The 14315-nt window shown below is 50.3% G+C and overlaps 1 protein-coding gene across 1 annotated transcript in view; it reads left to right on the top strand.

Annotated features, from left to right (window-relative positions):
* The window catches only part of PIEZO1 (piezo type mechanosensitive ion channel component 1 (Er blood group)), a 362810-nt gene that overhangs the window by 40115 nt on the left and 308380 nt on the right, over window positions 1–14315 (top strand). Inside the window, 18 exon segments of the mRNA XM_063313055.1 lie at window positions 510–613; window positions 1722–1982; window positions 3114–3225; window positions 3732–3910; window positions 4572–4720; window positions 5612–5767; window positions 5952–6049; window positions 6940–7103; window positions 7611–7787; window positions 8071–8196; window positions 8466–8666; window positions 9421–9625; window positions 10203–10307; window positions 11123–11276; window positions 11584–11827; window positions 12013–12109; window positions 12913–13081; window positions 13717–13806. Of these exon segments, the coding sequence (XP_063169125.1) occupies window positions 510–613; window positions 1722–1982; window positions 3114–3225; window positions 3732–3910; window positions 4572–4720; window positions 5612–5767; window positions 5952–6049; window positions 6940–7103; window positions 7611–7787; window positions 8071–8196; window positions 8466–8666; window positions 9421–9625; window positions 10203–10307; window positions 11123–11276; window positions 11584–11827; window positions 12013–12109; window positions 12913–13081; window positions 13717–13806 (2791 nt within the window).

The following is a 14315-nucleotide window of genomic DNA, read 5'->3' as shown; positions in this document are numbered from 1 at the left end:
CAGTTGCTCTCCCCTGCCTTCCCTTAAATCGGGACACCTTGCGAGCTCTTCCCCGGCCCCGGTCCTTGCTCCTCTAGGGCCATGCGCCCCCCAGTCTTCTGTCTGGAACTGCCTAGCACAGATTCTGCGAGCTGGAAGTTCCCACCAGCACCACTTGACCTTCTAGAGCAGTGTTTCTCAAACTTGGCAATTTTAAGATGTGTAGACTTCAAGTTCCAGAATGCTGGGAATTCCCCATGCTGGCTGGAGAATTCTGGGAGCTGAAGTCCACACATCTTGAAGTCGCTGAGGGTGAGGAACGCTGCTCTAGAGGCAGAGCCAGGCTCCTACAAGACCCTCTCCCCCTTTGAATAGCTCGGTCTTTTCTGTCCTGGATTCCAGTGAAGGACGGAGGCAACCGGAAGCTCAAGGAGGCTTTCAGGGTTAGGAGCCGCCAACCTGCCCCTCCCTGCCTCCCCCGCCTTCGTGTTGGGGGGCTGGACTGTGCTCTAAAAATCCCTCCTCTGCAGCCATCCAGAAGCAGGAGCGTCACAAGGAGAAGCTGCAGCTGCTTCATTCCTTGGGCCACGTCGTCATGAAGCAGAGCTACGTTTGCGCCCTCATTGCAATGATGGTGAGCGAGTTGGGAGACCTGGACGGGAAGCAGCAGAGGGTGGCACTGAAGGGCAGGGTGTTGCTGGAAGCTGAGTTGCTAGTTAGAAAAACAACAAACTGAAGAAATGCCATGGCAGCGTATATTTAATGAGACTTAATAGTCTAAAAATTTTAGAAGGGACACTGCCCACAATCCGGTTGCCCTCTTTGCAGGCTCTGAAGTGGGCTGGCATTGGCCACTCTAGCTTCTTGGCAAAACCGGTCATTCTGGTCTAATACCTCAGTTGGGTTCCTTGTGGGTCCAAAAGCAGATATAAAAAGAAATACAACCATCCTTTTATTAAGAGAGCTGTAAGATAATTAAGGGAATGATGCTAGAAGTCCAACTGAGTGAAAATTGTAACCTTCAAAATCTAAGATCCATTCTTTGGAGGTGTGTGCTATATTTATATTCTGTTTTTCCTCCAGGACCTCAAGACAACCTAGATATCACGTCCACCTCCATTTTATTCCCCAACAATCTGTGGATAGGTTAGGCTGAGAGAGCGGCAGGCCCGAAGTCAGCCAGTGAGCTACCATGGACAAGGATGGGCTTGAGCCTAGACCAACACCTGAACCTCTGTTCATGGGGGGTAGAAAAAAACCGGCTCATGGATGGCATCCTGAGGTTTCACACTCCTGTTCCTGCCACCCTCAATAGATCTTTAAGATTTCCTCCGACCCCTGCCCATGCACGGTTTTGCTTCGGATTTGACGGGGAAAATGTGATTTGGAGGATGGGTGGGTGTGCACAGGGCACCTGTTGGCAACACCTTGAAGCACCTGCATCTTTTCCCAGGATTGTATGGCTGCCTTTCTCAGTGGCCCCCTGATCTTGGGAAAAGCCATTGCAGATTTAAAGTGTTCCAAGCTGGTTCTCTGTGCACACTTTTGCATGCTCTGAATCACATTCTCCCTTCAAACCTGAAGTGCTGCACATCCTTTGCCTTTTGTTTTCCAGTAGATCCAGCTTCTCAGGGCCACATAAAATAATCTGGAGCCACTAAATGCAACCATGCTGGACATTCTTAGGCTCATCGAGAAGCACATTCGAGTCTGCTCACTCTGGTGTTGACTGTTCTTTCCAGGTGTGGAGCATCACCTACCACAGCTGGCTGACCTTTGTGCTGTTGCTGTGGGCATGCCTCATCTGGATCGTGCGCAACAGGCACCACTTTGCCATGCTGTGCTCCCCCTTCATCCTTCTGTATGGCATCACCCTCTGCAGCCTGCAATACGTGTGGGGGATGGACCTGGAACGGGAACTGCCAACCAAGGTTGGCTTCATGCCCCTGGAGCAGCTGGGGCTGGTGCGACCCCCGTACCCCTGCCTGTACCTAGGAGCCAAGGTAGAGTCAACACCTGAGCCAAGCTTGTCCTGTGCATCTGTCATTGTTTCGGTTCTTCTTTTATCATCATCTTGGGTTTTCTCACTGTTCACAGGTTATTTTTCTTTTTGCTCTTTGGCTCTTTCTCTTTCTTTCTCAGGTGATGCTTTGCTAAAAGGTGGGACTCCAAAGCAGGTCCTCCCAGCCGTCATCGGGCTTTTGCACGCTCAGCACATAGCTGTGATGTGCATCAGTGTTTCTCAGCTTCAGCAGCTTTAAGATGTGTGGACTTCAACTCCCAGAATTCCCCAGCCCATCCATGGGCTGGGGATTTCTGGGAGTTGAAGTCCACACATCTTAAAGCTGCTGAAGCTGAGAAACACTGATGAACATGACTGAAAATGACACCCAGTTGTGTGACAAAGCAAGAATGGAGGAGGCTGGTTTTCTGCACATGTGTGTTCTTTTTTCTTTTTTTTAATTAATTTTTATTGGAGACATTTTTTACAGAGTAAAAGCAATACAAATTTAAAAAAAAATAAGAAAAAGTGATCAGTAAATAAATAAGCAATAAAAAAGAAAAGAAAGGAAAGAACAAGAAAAGAAACAAAGAAGCGGCTTCCAATCTTCTTTGCAGCAGTTATAAATACACTTATATTTTATCCTCCCTCTCTCTATATCACGGCTCCCTTCTTCCCACATTCTACCCTTTCTAAACATCAAACCCATAAATCACAAGTTCATTTTTTCCCGTTCCCAGCAAAAAGTCCAACCTGCACATGCATTTTCATAGCTTGTGGCTTTAGAGGGTTTCATCCTAATGAAACAGTCTTGTGCCCTGTTTTCTTCTGAAGTTTTGTTCTCAGCACCCTACTTTTAAAATTATGGGGACCCCAAAAGAGCTTTTGCTTGTATGGGTTATATTTATTGATATTTACCATATTAAAAATTACAATGGACCGAGTTGCTATGCTACCGCTTCTGAGGATTGTTTGATGGGATTTTAATACTGTATTATTTTTCAGCGTAGGCTGGCAAATAATTTTGATTTCACGGACACCGGAGAGGGTCTTGGGGGACCCCCAGGGGTCCCTGGACCACACGTTGAGGAACTGCTCTGACCTCGGTTTCTCCACCCCGCTTTCCCCACAGCTCCTTTATACCTTGACCTTTTGGCTTCTGGTGCGACAATTCGTGAAGGAGAAGCTGCTGAAAAAGAAACCTGTTTCTGCCCCGCTGATGGAAGTGACCGTTACAGAGGCTGGTGAGTACCGAGGCTCGAAACACGCTGGGATGAGAAGCTGGATCCAGTAAATAATAATATATATTTTAACTTGTAAAAGTCTGTCCTTAGGTGGGATTTTAAGGAGCCCACCATCCGTTTTACCCCTCAGGTGGGTATCCAGATGCATTTCCGCATTTGTGGGGGTTATATTGGTGACCTCTTGGCAGCCCAGCCTTCTGTCCGGACAACTTGCAAACCTTGTGTTAACTCACACTGGAGGGAAGGATCCATCCTCAGGGCTGTGCCTACCCAACCTTAGGGACTGTCCAAGCCCTTGTTTGCTCAGCCATCATTTGTGGAATAGGTGGCAGTGGGCTGGGTTCTCAAAACTCACAAAGCCTAAACTCAGTGCATCACCTTCCGGCTGTGTGTGGTGGGTCAACTGGACTGTAGCACTTTTTGCCAATGCATGAATGAGGGCCGAGTTCTACCCTGGTGTCCAGGTCATCCTGAGCCCCACCTTTCTGCTCCCCTCTTCTTCTCAGGGCCAGGCCCCAAGCGTGATGTCCTGAAGGTCCTGGGGAGCTACGTGAAAGGCTTCTACGCCAAGTTCTGGATCTTAGTCTGTGCAGGCATGTTCATTGTGGTCAGCTTTGCTGGACGCCTGGTGGTCTACAAAATTGTCTACATGTTCCTCTTCCTCCTGTTCCTCACCCTCTTCCAGGTGATTGATTAACCTCACGGCAGAGAAATGTCGGGATGTTCAGGGTTTAAGGGGCTGATAAAGACAAGGGTGGAAAGAAGGGGAAGGAAACAGAGAAAACCATCTACTTTTTGCCAGCATTCCCTCACCCTGTGGACCTCCAGATGTGTTGCAACAGCAGTTCCTAGAGTTCCCAGCCGTTGTGGCTTTGGAGCCAGACAACTGGTCCACCTAGATCCCTAGCATTAGATCTCTGGGAATTTGGGGAAAGGAGAATTTTCCCCCTTTTCTACCTTATCTTTGAAACAAAGGAACTGGAGTTTGAACAAAGTTCAAAGTTGGGGGCAGCCAAGGAGGCTACAGAGGGACACAGAAAGAGGGAAACACAGTCCCCTCTCCAGCCATCTGCAGCCTCCCTGTCTTCCCATCCATGGGGAAGACCTCTGGAGGGCTCTCTTCAGATTGGGAAGGGTGAGCAGCCAGGGAGGCTGCGGAGTCATAGAGAGGGTGCGGGCATCAGATGAGGCAGTGATCTTGGTGACTGTTCCAAGATACTTCTTGACACGTCTTTATCTGAGCCAGTACAAGACTGTGTGTGTGTGTGAGAGAGAGAAATACCCCGCAGTGTGAAAATGACTGGGCCACTTTTGCCTACCTCCCCGGCACCCAACTTCCTCTCTAGGTCTACTACAGTCTCTGGCGGAAACTCTTGAAGGCCTTCTGGTGGTTTGTGGTCGCTTACACCATGCTGGTTCTTATAGCTGTTTACACCTTCCAGTTCGAGGACTTCCCCATGTACTGGAGGAACCTCACCCATCTGACTGATGAACAGTGAGTGGAGTCACAGTTTTGCAGCCCCAGGCCACCTTGATCTGTGGGTGAAGGCCCCTCACCTGGTCCTGAAACTCCGGGACCTGTCTAGGACAGGGGATAGATTGGGGTGGATCTCTTGTTGGTTTGCAGTAGATCAAAACACTCGCCTCTTCCCACGTAGGCAACTGGGGCACTCAGTTCATCTTAAGAGATCTGAGTGAATTGGACGCTTCCAGATTGATTTGCCGGTTCAATAGATGTTTGCATGTTCCGGACCAAATCACCTCAGTCTGACCTAGAGATTCAGTTTGAAAATCCAAATTGAACGTATCCAAATGAATTTGATGATTCAAGTAGAATGGCCTTAATCTTCAGGATTGTTCCAGTAAGGTCAGATCTGCTGTTAGATTTGGATCTGGATTATGCTAAGAATCCCTAATTCACCATGGCTCAGATCTCATTTGACTTTGGGTCGGTTTGGGTTTAGGGGGCGTTGCGTGGAATTGGCTTGGTGGCCGAAGTTACCTGTTCTACATCCCGCCGCATTTGATGCACCTTGAAGGCAGAGTCGATTCTCCGCTATGCGCTGCTCTAATTCTCTCTGGCTGAACAGCCCAGAAGCCAAATGAGACTAAAAGTTGATGAGGAGAAAAAGAGGGGAGATGTGGGAAGGGTCCACTCCACTATTAATTGGCCCTTTTTCAGCTGAGCTCATGTCCGGGAACCAAGAAGGAAGAAAACAGGTGTTTCTCCATTTTTCCCTCGTTGCACTTCACAGGGATGGTCCTCTCCACTGTACCTTTTCCAGGTGAAGGCTGCCCAGTTGTCCAGGCTGCTTTGCATTCATACCGCTGCATCTTTTCCAGGTCCCTTGACCCCGCCCACATTCCTTCCTTTCTCTTTGTCCAGACTGGGTGACCTCGGCCTGGAGCAATTCAGCGTCTCAGAGCTCTTCTCCAGCATCTTCATCCCCGGCTTCTTCCTGCTGGCCTGTATCCTTCAGCTCCACTACTTCCACCGTCCGTTCATGCGCATCACCGACCTGGAGCGCATCATCTCACCAGGGTATCTCCGTTGTTTTCAGGGGGGTACGTCCCTGCCCCCAGAGCCAGCTTTCAATCAATTTGCTGAGTTCCCCAACATTGCTGGTTGGAGGCGAAGGAAGTCTTGGCCACTGCCCAAGTCTTGTTTTCCCGATCCCAGGGAGGCTTGCAGCTCTAAGTCCTGCTGGTCGTCTTCTTGATTTTAGGAAGGGAGAGATTAGTGGGAGCCAGGTGCTGCTTCCGGCTGAAGGTGGCGAAGCAGAAGACCGTGAGCCAGAAGACGACATTGATGCCTCTTCGGAGGGTAAGGGGAGAACACTGAAGGAGAAGATACCAAGGGGAGGCAAAGGGTCCATCTCTCCAGAAGGTACAGGTAGTCCTCAACTTATGGCTGTTTGTTTAATGACCATTCAAAGTTACAACGGTGCTGGAAAAAGTGACTTACAGTTGGTCCTCGCAGTTATGACTGTCACAGTGTTCCCACAGTCACATGATCAAAGTTCAGGTGCTTGGCAATGAGCATGTATTTATGATGGTCGCAGCATCCCAGGGTCATATGATCACCCATTTGTGACCTTCCCAAGGGGCTTCTGACAAGCACAGTCAATGGGGGAAGCTGGATTCACTTAATGACCATGGTAAAAAGGGTCATAAAATCAGGTGCAACTCACTTAATGGCCGCATCACTTAGCGCCAGAAGTTCCAGTCCCAGTTGTGGTCATAAGTTGAGGACTACTTGTACACCATCCAAGAAGGAAACTAAGCTGGTTGAATATAAACTGGGTGTCTTGTTTGTTTTTTCATTGCTAATGGTACCCCAGCATTTCTGGCTCTCTTTCACCACCAAGCGTCCCATCAAGATGCAAAGAGAAATTGTGCAGCTCCCCCCAAGATTATAACCTTCCTTTCTCACAACTGCTTTTGGGATTTTCTGTGGACTTCACAGCACTGCCAAAATGGGTCCATGGAGAAGGCGAAGCAGAGAAAATAAGTGGGGATGGGTTGGAAGTGCTATGCGTGTTTTGATTTCAACTAATTGCACCCTTCTAATGGAGAGTTACTCGTATTCCAAGCTTGCCTTATCGTTCAGCTTGCCATCAGAAAAGTTGGGGAGGGCAAAGCCTTCTAAAGAACCAACAACCCATCAAGCCTGGACATTCCCAGCGGTGCCTCCTTCTCCCTTCTCTCCCTCAGAGGGCGCGCCCGGCAAGTGGGGCCTTGTGCTGGAACGTCTGTTGGTGCTGGGGAAGAGGTTCTCGGACATTCTCGGCCACATCCAGGTCTTTGTCCTGCGCCTGCTGGAGCTGCACATTTTGAAGTTGGTGGCTCTGTACATCATCTGGGTCACTTTGCAGGAGGTGAGTGGCTGGACCCGGGATGGAAGTTGCTGAAGGCTGAGAGTGTGGCTCGATTTAGCAGGGAAGTCACCCAAGAATCAAACCATTTGGCCTTTAGAATGCTCGTTCAGGAAACCGTAGAGGTCAGTAGGATGTAGGAGGTGCACACTGCAAAACAGTCCCTATCAGGAATTCAGGGCCTGCGGTATTTTTTGCCCAAGGAAATCTCAACACAAAGCATGTCTCGGTCATTTAACTGAGAGTAGCAAGGGAAGGCAAAAGATTTACTTTGGCCCAGGAAAGTATCATTGGTGTGGGCCATGCAGGGCACCAAACTACCCCTTGAGGCTGCAGGAGTCTTGCCTGGACGCATCCTTAAGCACCAGGATAAGCTTTCCAGCCCTTTTCTGCCCCATAAGGGGTAAAGTAAATAAAGGAAGGTTGTATCAGATTGCCGTCCCCTGGCCTCCCCTGCACAGCCCAGTGTTGTAATCGCTGTGCATCCTCGCTTCCCCTCCTCTCACCCAGGTGTCGGTGATGAACTTCCTGCTGGTGGTGCTCTGGGCCTTTGCTGTGCCCTACAGCCGCTTCTGCCACATGGCCTCTTGCCTCTCCACCATCTGGGCCTGCATCATCATTGTCTGCAAGATGCTGTACCAGTTGAAGATTGTCAACCCACAAGACTATGCCAATAACTGCAGCTTGGTAAATGTGCCCCAACCTTAGACCCAGAAGTGTGTGTGCATGGGAGGAAAGGTGCCTTCAGACCTCAGGATGCACTGTATGTGTGGGAAACTGAGTCCCAGAAACAGATGTGGAAGGGGAAAAACAGTGGTCACCAGGGAAATAGGTTGAACAAATGCTGGCTGATGATCAGATCAAGAGTTTACATTCTACCCTAACCTCCCTGGAAGAGCTGTAGATTCTTATGACACCATAGCTTCTTATTTTGTATTGTATTTTAGCATACTTCCTTTTTACCCCCTAGCCTCTGCTCAATAGCACCAACCTCCAGCCAGAGGAGATCGGCAATTCTACCCTCTACCAGGGACCCGTCGACCCAGCAAATTGGTTTGGTATCCGCAAGAGATACCCCAACCTGGGTTACATCCAGGTGTGTAGCAGCTGTTCTCTCCTAGCATGTCTCTCTTCTGGCTTCTGGGGGTGGGGATGGAGGTGGGGGGTGGAAAACGGCTGGGTCAGGGCCAAGGTTGAGAAACACTGCTCTACAGAGGTTGGATTACCACATTTATCATTACCAGCGAGCCTGATGGGGGTTGTTGTCTAGCACATCTGGAGGGGGACCTATTTGGTACAAAGGCAAGTCGGTCTCTCTTTCCTGTTCTTCTTGCGTTGGCTCATCTCTTTCTTCTTCCTCTTCAGAACCATCTGCAAGTTTTGGTCCTGCTGGTTTTTGAAGCTGTTGTGTATCGATGCCAGGAGTACTATCGCAAGCAACACCAGCTGGTGCCTCCGCTCACCCAGACCATCTTTGAGGATGCAACACGGCAGAACCTAGATAAAGGCCTGCTGAACTGCATCAAGTACTTCATCAACTACTTCTTCTACAAGTTTGGCCTTGAGGTGAGTTGGACCCTGCTGGCTGGAGTAGGGAGAAGATGCCAGCTAAGTTGTGTTAATTGGAAAAGTAATTGTTTGGCCAGTAAGACAGCAGGGGTGTCCATGGGGAGGGGCGGTGTCAAAAAAGTCAAGGCATATGAAAAAGGGTGGAGCTTTGATCACATGGTCATGACCACCCTTGTGACTTTTATGACCCTCCCGCTCCATCATATTTTCTGGGCATTTCCTGGTCATCACAATAGGGGGTGCAGGAACATTTTTTGGAGAGGGACCCTGCAAGTGGGCATATTTCACAGGAGACTTACAAGTGAACGGCCCTTTTCTGCATTTCATTGTTTTATCCCTGCTCTTCCTTTGGGTTACTCCAAGCGTTCCTCTCCCCACGCCTGTGGAAATCCGGGAAAGCAGAGGGGAAGCCAGGGGGGTATAAGGCTCAGAATGCCAAACTGGAACCTGGCTTCCAATTCTTCCTTGGCCCTGTTGCTCTCAGAATGGCTTTGGACCGGCCTTATCCACCCCACAGGGGTGGTTATAAGGAGAAAACGAAAGCAGATCCCCCACTCAAATCAGGATAAAAATGCAGTGATAAATAAAAGAAAGAGGTGTGGTGTTTGGTGAAGAGAAGGAGAAGCTTCTTAAGTCTTGGAACAGTCCTTAATGTCAGAGCAGAGACTTCTCCTGCATCTCCCAAGATGTCACCAGGCCAAAATTCTCCAGCGCAGCCTCTTCCTTGGCTTTTTCCCCTCTCTTTCCCCAGATTTGCTTTCTAGTGACGGTGAACGTGATTGGCCAGCGCATGAACTTCATGGTGATCTTCCACGGATGCTGGCTGGTTGTCATCCTGACACGGAGGCGGCGTCAGGCCATTGCCAAGCTCTGGCCCAAGTACTGTCTCTTCCTGGCCCTCTTCCTCATCTTCCAGTACCTTCTCTGTGTTGGGATTCCTCCAGTTCTCTGCATCGGTAAGACTCCAGCTGAGGGAGCCAGCCAGGTGTCGCTGTTGGTCTTCCTTTCCAACTAGAACGTGTAGCTGGATGTCCCCTCCACTCCTCCTCAATCCCCACAGGGCCATTTTTGGAAATCATTACAAGCTGCTACCATAAAATGCACATTAAGCAATTATTTGCATCGTACAACAAAAAGAAGGCAGTTGTTTTGCGTAGCACCATTCGGATCCTCACGTCGCGAGCACATTGTTTAACCAGAAAAAAGTCACCCCAAATATCCAGTGGACAGTTGCTCACTGAGAAAGGCTTGCAATAGCTGGGGCATTTTAGGTTAGGAAAGAGCTGAGCAAGGGACACTAGAAGTTTATCAGATTCTGCATAACGGGAAGATGTGGACAGGGAAAGAATTTTCTCCTCCTTGAACCAGCAGGTCATTCACAAAAAGTGGGAAGTGGGAGATTCGGGGCACAAGGGGGGAGTTGGTTCTCAGTTAAACTGTTGAGTTTTTCAAGAAGCAATGGCAGCCATCAGTTACTTACAGATCCAGGAGCTTTTCCCAGCATGCCTGTGTTTTTGCCTCCTACCCGTCTAGATTACCCCTGGAGGTGGAGCCACACCCTTCCCATCACCTCTGTTCTCATCAAGTGGATGTACTTCCCTGACTTCTTCGTGAAACCCAATTCTATCAATCTCATGAGTGAGTACCTTGAGACAGGCCTCCTGCTGTTGGAACACCTGGCGGAAGAGTGGTGGTGGCGGTCTCGTTTTTAACCTCACTGTGTAGTAATCAGTGGCAAGACAAGACATGGGAGCAAGCAAATACCTTCCCAATTCTGGAAGTGAATTCGGAAAGGGTGTAATATTTTGGTGCTTGACTGGGGTAACTAAAATCTTTCTCCATGATCCACTGCCAGCCTCAGCCTTAATTCAGGAATGACCCACATTCAGCACCAGGAACAGCTCCTGTGGGGAAGCTGGGCTGGGGTCTCTGGGCTGTGCCAGTTTTGGGGGAGGGGGATCGAAGCCATTGTGGATCTTGCCCCTTAGGGGGGGAATTCGGCATCTGGAACACTTCCCCTTGAGGAGCTAGCACATCAGTGGTTTAGCTTCTTCCTGTTCCGAGAGAGGAAATACCCCAAAATTGTGCTATGAACCCTAAAATGGGTGGGAGGTGTTTAAAAGCTGAAAATAAATCCCCCAAGCTGTCCTGAAGGGCCCCCTCCCCTTGGAAAATCCTTCCTCTATCCATATTGCATCATCACCATGTCCGCTGCGGCCACAACTAACAAAACATGTTAAATGCAGTCTGTGTCCATCACTCGCACACGCACCCACTGAGCTGCAATGTGTAGGTTGCACCAATTATGGGGAGGAGTCATGGCAGACCACACCCTTTGGGGTGGGCTCTGCCCCCTCTCTGAAAGGGGAGGTGTTTCTGCTTGCCACAGCCATATTTGCTTTCCCGTGTCTTTTGGTGTGGTGGGCGTTCAAATCCCCCTTCACTTCCCACAGGCGACTTCCTCTTGCTGCTCTGCGCATCTCAGCAGTGGAAAGTCTTTGCCAATGAGCAAACGGAGGAGTGGGTGCAATTGGCTGGTGACAACAGGGAGCAGCTTGAGCCCCTGCAGGGGGAGCCAAACCCGGTGCCCAATTTTGTCAATTGCAGGTGAGTGCCAAGCAGCCCCCTAGGCTAGTATTAGCCATGCTTTGCCACCAGCTTGTTTTTCCTGGCTTGCTTCACGTTAACTAGGATGATTTGTCCTAGCCAAGGAGAATGCAGGGTGTTTTAATCAGAACTGCATTTAGATATCTTACAACCAGGATTAGACCAGCTGAGAAACCGTATGGACCCTCTAGGTTCGGGGCAGTCTGCCTAGCCATCAAAGATCAATTACTTTCACTGATTTTGATGTGATTCAGCTAGGCTCTTCCTGTGTCCTCAACGTCTCCTTCCCCTTTTGCCCACTTGCCAGGTCCTACCTGGACATGGTCAAGGTGTGTGTGTTCTGCTACCTCTTCTGGTTCGTCTTGGTCATCGTCTTCGTCGCGGGGGCCAATCGCATCAGCATCTTTGGCCTGGGCTACCTGATGGCCTGCTTCTATCTGCTGCTTTTTGGCACTGCCATGTTGCGCTGGTCCCTGCGAGCCCGCCTGATACTGTGGGACTGCTTGATTCTCTACAATGTGACGGTGATCATCGCCAAGAATATGCTCTCGGTAGGACTTAAGTTGAAGTGCAAACACTTCAATTCCTCACCATCACCTGCCGATGCAGGCCAAATGAGGCAAAGTCCAGGCCATTTATTTCAAAAGTGCCTGGTGGATCCAGATTTTCTGTGCACAAAGATTGGATCTGACAGCTCCTTTTGGGCAGGGTGTGACTCCCTTTCTTTTTCTGCCAGCTCCTGTCCTGCGTTTTCGTCCAGCAAATGCAGAACAGCTTCTGTTGGGTCATTCAGCTCTTCAGCCTGGCCTGCACCGTCAAGGGATACTATGACCGTGAGTATCTGCTGTTGGCACCCAAGGAGCTGCAGCAGTTGCGAGGAGATGTGAGAACTTCCCTTCCCCAGTTTTGTTGGTAGATGTTGAGTCTGGGTGTGGAAGAGTGTGTGAACAGAAGGGTTTATAAACCTCAGGAGCTAAGCTGCTTCTCCGCCGATGACTTGTGACGTCTTCACAGCACCACCCGGCTGTCCCTGAAGCGACAGAAGGCCTGTCCGTTACTGTGGTCTTGGCACAACCATGGCTGGAGGGCTCCAGCAGCTGCTTGTAGGGAAAAAAATTTGGAGAAAGACAAACCTTGCTTTGGGCATGTTGGATGAGATTCAGCCAACCAGATTAAGCCACAAAATGGTTGGTTTACTTTGGCACCATGTTACCGATAGCCTTTTTGGTCTGTTTACCCAAGGTATCATTGAACGTGTTGCATAAACAAGATCCAAAACCTGACCTTTCAGGATACGTTTCATTGCGGTTTTTGTTATTTCCAGTCTGTCTGAGCTGGCTTGTGTATTCAATCGTAAAGAAACGAATTTGAACGAAAGCTGCGTTTTGCACCTGATGACATTTCTGACCTGCTAGGCTTGTAAAGACGCGTCCATTCGAGTGGGCACGGCAAGAGCCCCCCCTACTCTAGAGTTGCCCTGGGGGTTGGGAATGTGAAAGAGCCAGGGATCCCTTCTGATGGAGAGCAGCTGGGGGGAGAGCCACGTTTGGGCCCTGAGGAGCGGGGAGCGGTTCAGGGTCCACTCCTGCTCCACTCCACGTCTGAGCCCCTCCCTCCCTCCTTCCTTCTTTGCCAGCCAAGGATGTGGACAAGAACCAGGACTGCACGCTGCCTGTGGAGGAAGCCGGCATCATCTGGGACAGCATCTGTTTCATTTTTCTGCTCCTCCAGCGCAGAGTCTTCCTCAGCTACTACTTTTTGCATGTCTTGGCTGACCTCAGGGCTTCAGCCCTGCAGGCCTCCAGGTGAGCAGGGAAGGGCTGGGGTGAAGCGAGAAACGGGGGCATCCGCAGCAGAGCTCAAGCCTGCTCTCAGCTCAGTGCCATGCACTGCAGCACCACTTGAGATCTGGAGGGGTGTATTGGCCGTGCAGGAGAACTTTGCACATCTGCAGGGAATGCAGAGTGTAAAACCTCAGGGGGAGAGGCAGAAGTAGAAGAGGGCCTTGGTAAGCCTGTGGCCCCTTTCTCTGGAATGTCAAGGGAAGAGGCAGATCCTGCAGGCTGCCCTGGCCTGTCTCCACCTCACCTGTTGTGATTCCAACTGCCAGAAATCCCAGCCACCCTCACCGGAAAGTTTGGATATTGTAGTCATACGGACACGGAAGCAGTTTGCAGTAAACATGGAAAGCTTGTGGCTGAAGCTGAAGAGCAGTGAAGCATGCCCCGTCTGGTTAGGCCACTCTGGGGAATCAGGAACCTAGTTCAGCAGGGCTCTTTCTGACATTCTTACCAGCTGTAATGAATGGGAACAGAACCTCTGTGTTGTGTAGCAGTCGTCTTAGGGGAATGAGAAGCTTTTGCGTAGAAGCAGAAAGCAGGCTTTTCCAAGTTCCTCTGTGTGCGCTGCATGTCATGGATCCGGATTTGTCTCTCTGCAGGGGCTTTGCACTTTTCAAAGCCAGGATGATCAAGCAGATGACCTCCCACCACCAGGCTGAAAAGAAATCATTGGTCCAACTTAAGCGGCAGTGAGTTCGTGGGAGGGGAGGGAGGGGAAGACAGCCCAGCCAGGGAAGAGAGCCCAGGCCTTTATGCTGGCTTTAAGGACCAGGGCAGGAGATGCCCTCCCCTGGGCAGTCACCAAGAAAGTGGATTTCGTTTTACACACCCCTGCCCTCCTGCAGCTTGAGATGGGGGTCAGCCATCAGCTCTCTCATCAGTGCGATCTCAGGCTTTAGCAGCTGGTCTGGCCCTCCTTTCCAGGACTCAGATGGGGGATCTGCCTGCCCTCAAGCCCGCAGTTCCTGCTGAAGGATCTGCAGATGGGAATCAGGGCTGTTGAGGGGCTCAAAGCCACGGGGGGAGGAGAGAGATTGCTTAGTGGTGGACAGAGCTCCACAGGCAAATCTGGCTCCTTCAGGCAGGGTCGAGAAAATGCCTGTGGGAAACCTGGAGGGGACTGCCAGTGCAGCCTTGGCAGGGTGGAGCAGGGAGACACATGGGACCTGGGGAGGAAGGGTCTTGCGGGACCAAGCCA

Source organism: Candoia aspera, chromosome 11 (genome assembly GCF_035149785.1).
Source record: "Candoia aspera isolate rCanAsp1 chromosome 11, rCanAsp1.hap2, whole genome shotgun sequence".
NCBI lineage: Eukaryota > Metazoa > Chordata > Lepidosauria > Squamata > Boidae > Candoia > Candoia aspera.
This window is presented reverse-complemented; position numbering and strand designations above follow the sequence as displayed.